This window comes from Entamoeba nuttalli (genome assembly GCF_000257125.1).
Source record: "Entamoeba nuttalli P19 unplaced genomic scaffold asmbl_9551, whole genome shotgun sequence".
Classification (NCBI taxonomy): Eukaryota; Evosea; order Mastigamoebida; family Endamoebidae; genus Entamoeba; species Entamoeba nuttalli.
In genome coordinates this window covers 1,243-4,165 of record NW_008579698.1, presented here as the reverse complement: position 1 = coordinate 4,165, position 2,923 = coordinate 1,243, and the positions used below count along the sequence as shown (strand labels likewise).

The following is a 2,923-nucleotide window of genomic DNA, read 5'->3' as shown; positions in this document are numbered from 1 at the left end:
ATGTTATGAACATAAAGAATATTAACTAATAAAATACATTTCATCATATTTTAATATCAACTCCATGATTTTTTTTTTCATATAATAAAAAAAAAGAAAAGAAAATGTAAAAAAGAAAGAAGATAATAAAAGAATTAATTATACAGTAATTACAAAGATATCTAACACAAAAATATGAAACAAAAATAATATTGAAAAACAAAGTATTATACAATCATAAAAATTCATAACTTATAATTTTAATACATTTGAGTTTTTCTTTTTTTTTGATGTATTATTAAAGTTTTTATGATATTTTTGGGAATAACACACATTTTTATAGAAAAATTATTAAAAAAATGAAAATAATCAAACAATATTTTAGAAGAAAGAATAATGAAAAGAAACAGTATTTATTTTTAACTTTTTCTTTGGGTTTTAGTGTATCTCATAAAACCCTTACTTTTTATTTATAATCTTACTTTATGCTCGTTATAACTACATTAATCGCAGTTGCATTTGCTACTCAATGCAAAGAATTAACCCCTGGAGTTTATTCTGTTATTGATGCTTTTGAATGTATTAATTCTGTTAGTCTTTCTTTAGAAAAAGCAACAAATATTCAACACTCATTACAATCTCTCTTTCAAACATATGTTTTTAAAGACATTTTGAAGAACCCACCACAACCATCTTTTGATAATAAGTTCTTCCCAACATTAGATATTGATGCTCAACTTGCTTCTCTTCCTTTACTTGAAGATCAAGCAGTTTATCCATTTATGCAGAAAATTCAATACATTGTTGATACAACTCATGACCTTCATCTTTCATTCCGTTTAACTTCAAATGAGAATAACACATATTATTATGATAATTTTTATGCCTCATTACCTTTTACAATTGATATTGTTGATGGTAATTATATTATTCATCCTAATTCTCAACTCTCTTCTCTTGGTGTTAAAATTCCAGAAGAAATTACAAATAATGATGGTAAAATTATCACATCAATCAATGGAGATAAACCACATACATTTGTAAAGAAATGGGCAGAAGATCATGCATTCCTCAAATCACCACATGGAAGATTTACATATGCACTTGAGTCAATGTCATTTGTTTCATTAAGATCTAATCTTCTTTCACAAGAATTTCTTTCACAACCTATTAATATTTTATTAACAGGAGACATCTCAATTTCAACACAATACCAAATGGTGTATGTTCCACCACAAACACTTAATGAACATATTGCCAGAAAAATTTCACAAAAAGAAAGAAGATCTACTGCACCAATTTCTATTGAAGATTTTGTTACTTATAAGAAATCTGATAAAGTTTTTGATTTAGAATCATCTGATGGTAATTTGGCTTGTAAATTTGATTCAGAAAAGAAAGTTAATACTATTGTTTTAAAGACATTCTATCCAGAAGTTGAATTTGATAATTTCTTTGAAGTATTTAATAAATGTATTAAAACTATAGATGAAAATACTAATCCTATTATTGTTATCCTTCCAATGAATGGAGGTGGATATGCTGATTTAGAAGCTAATTTTGAACAAGTCCTTGCACCACACGCTGATGTAGATCTAATTGGAAGTGTTAGAATTTCAAAAGGAAGTGAAGGTTGTATGAAAAACGAATATGGAGAATATCTTTATGATACTGATAATTGTCAAGTTCTTTACAATGAATCAAACAAATCTGTTCCATTAGGAGAATGGTACACTCAACCAAAAATAACTCACTACGGAGATGTTGAACATGTTTATTCTCAAAACACTCTTATGCATGCCTCTACAATGCTCGAAGCTAAATTAGTTAAAAATCCAAGAAATCCAACTGATGTTATTGTAATGACAGATGGATTTTGTTATTCTGCTTGTAGTGTTTTGGCTAAAGGAATGGTAAATAAAGGTAATGCTATTGTCGTTGGCTATGAAGGTGATCCTGAATTATCTCTTGAAAGTTTTGATGCTGGAAATTCACCAACTCCAGTTATTACTCAAGACGAAGTTTTTATGGATGAAGCTAAAGTTCTTGCTGAATTAGGAGGATATATGAGAATATCATTCTTTGAAACCTTTGAATGGAATTATAATTACAATGAGACTATTCCAAGAGAATTTGTCTTAAATCCTGTCGATGAACGAGTTAACATTTTTAAGTATAGCCCAAGTAAAATTGACCAATTCGTTGATGAAGGATTAAAGATTTATAAGAAATACCAAAGTGAATGTAATCCATTAAATAAAAGACTTGTTAAAGTGGACAGTGCTTGTGACAATAATATTACTGTTGAACATGCTCATGGAGGACATATTTGTGGAGATGATGGTAAATGGAGTACTGAATGTGTTGCTTCATATTGCGAACCTGGTTATAAATTTGATAGGTTCAATAATAAATGTATTGTTGATGTTTGTTTCCAAGAGTCAAGTTCAAGTGAAAGTTTATTTAGCGATGATTTATTCTGGGTAATTGTCGGATGTGTTGGTGGCTTTATAATTATTGGAATTATACTTGCAATTATCGTAATTATTGGAATCATTATTCACAAGAAACATCGTTTAGACACTTATGATTCACTTTAATTTCAATATTGGTGATTTGGTTGTTATTTTGTTTTTTTTTTGTTATAAATCGAGTGGCTGATAAATAAAAAGGAGATATAAAATATGTTATATAAAATTACTCATAATTATTTCATTTTCACATCTAATATTTCTGTTATTTTTATTGCTCAGATATGTAGTGTTTATAAAAATTATTTTTCTATTACATTTTTATATATATAGTTATTGTTGTAAATATATAATTGTATTGGTTAATATAATATTATACTATTATTTTAGTCATTAAGATGTTGTTTCTTATTATTTTATCTATTCTTCTATTTATTTCTTATTGATGTTAACAGTTTATTTGTTTATTTAAT

The 2,923-nt window shown here is 26.8% G+C and overlaps 1 protein-coding gene across 1 annotated transcript; it reads left to right on the top strand.

Moving 5' to 3' along the window:
- Positions 1–464: 464 nt before the first annotated feature.
- On the top strand, positions 465–2,579 carry ENU1_201450 (hypothetical protein; the record flags this gene model as incomplete). Its single annotated transcript, XM_008862124.1, has 1 exon — positions 465–2,579. The coding sequence occupies one exon, from the start codon at positions 465–467 to the stop codon at positions 2,577–2,579; it is 2,115 nt and encodes a 704-aa protein (XP_008860346.1).
- Positions 2,580–2,923: the final 344 nt, after the last annotated feature.